At 41.8% G+C, this 565-nt stretch overlaps 1 protein-coding gene across 1 annotated transcript in view; it reads right to left on the bottom strand.

Moving 5' to 3' along the window:
- Window positions 1-292, bottom strand: part of LOC119587832 — a 42,834-nt gene extending 42,542 nt beyond the window's left edge. Inside the window, exon 1 of the mRNA XM_037936535.1 lies at window positions 53-292. Coding sequence (XP_037792463.1) covers window positions 53-213 — 161 coding nt within the window. The 5' untranslated portion in view covers window positions 214-292. The remainder of the gene's footprint in view (window positions 1-52) is intronic.
- Window positions 293-565: the final 273 nt, after the last annotated feature.

Genomic DNA, 565 nt, shown 5'->3' with positions numbered 1-565 from the left:
AGAGAGAATGAGCAGGAAACGATGGAGAAGGAGACGTAGGAATGCGGCTTACTCTTCCGGCAGCAGAGAGTCGACAGTGTCTTTCGGCAACCTGTCTATAAATTTGCTGTAAATATCTTCCGCCTCCTTGTATTTCCTCGCATTGCAGAAGACATTCGCTTCTGTGATGGCTCTCTCTATTTCCTGCAACGTTTCTTGGGGCAATGAAGCCATTTTACAGACGTATCCTTTAAAATAAAGCACAGGCGATAACGAGACGTTTGCACGCCCTGGTCCTCTCCCCCGTGTGATAGTGAACATCGCGCGTTCGTAGCTGGCACGAAATTTTCTCTGTTGCCAAGTAAAGTTTTTTCATGCTTATGGTTATCATCTGCTTTCTATTCATATTTTTTCTGTATTCTACTATTAACTTGAATTAATGTACATATAGATACGACGTATTTTTTTCACGCCCTGTTCTTCGTTTTAGCTAAATATCAATGTTGACTATCGAAGTTTCTAGAACTTCAGACAAACGTGTATGGAACAAGTTGTGTTCGTTTCCATATCCGAGCATGCTAAGGTA

Source organism: Penaeus monodon, chromosome 23 (genome assembly GCF_015228065.2).
Source record: "Penaeus monodon isolate SGIC_2016 chromosome 23, NSTDA_Pmon_1, whole genome shotgun sequence".
Taxonomy (NCBI): domain Eukaryota; kingdom Metazoa; phylum Arthropoda; class Malacostraca; order Decapoda; family Penaeidae; genus Penaeus; species Penaeus monodon.
Note: the sequence above shows the minus strand (reverse complement) of the source record. Positions and strands in the feature narration are given on the sequence as shown.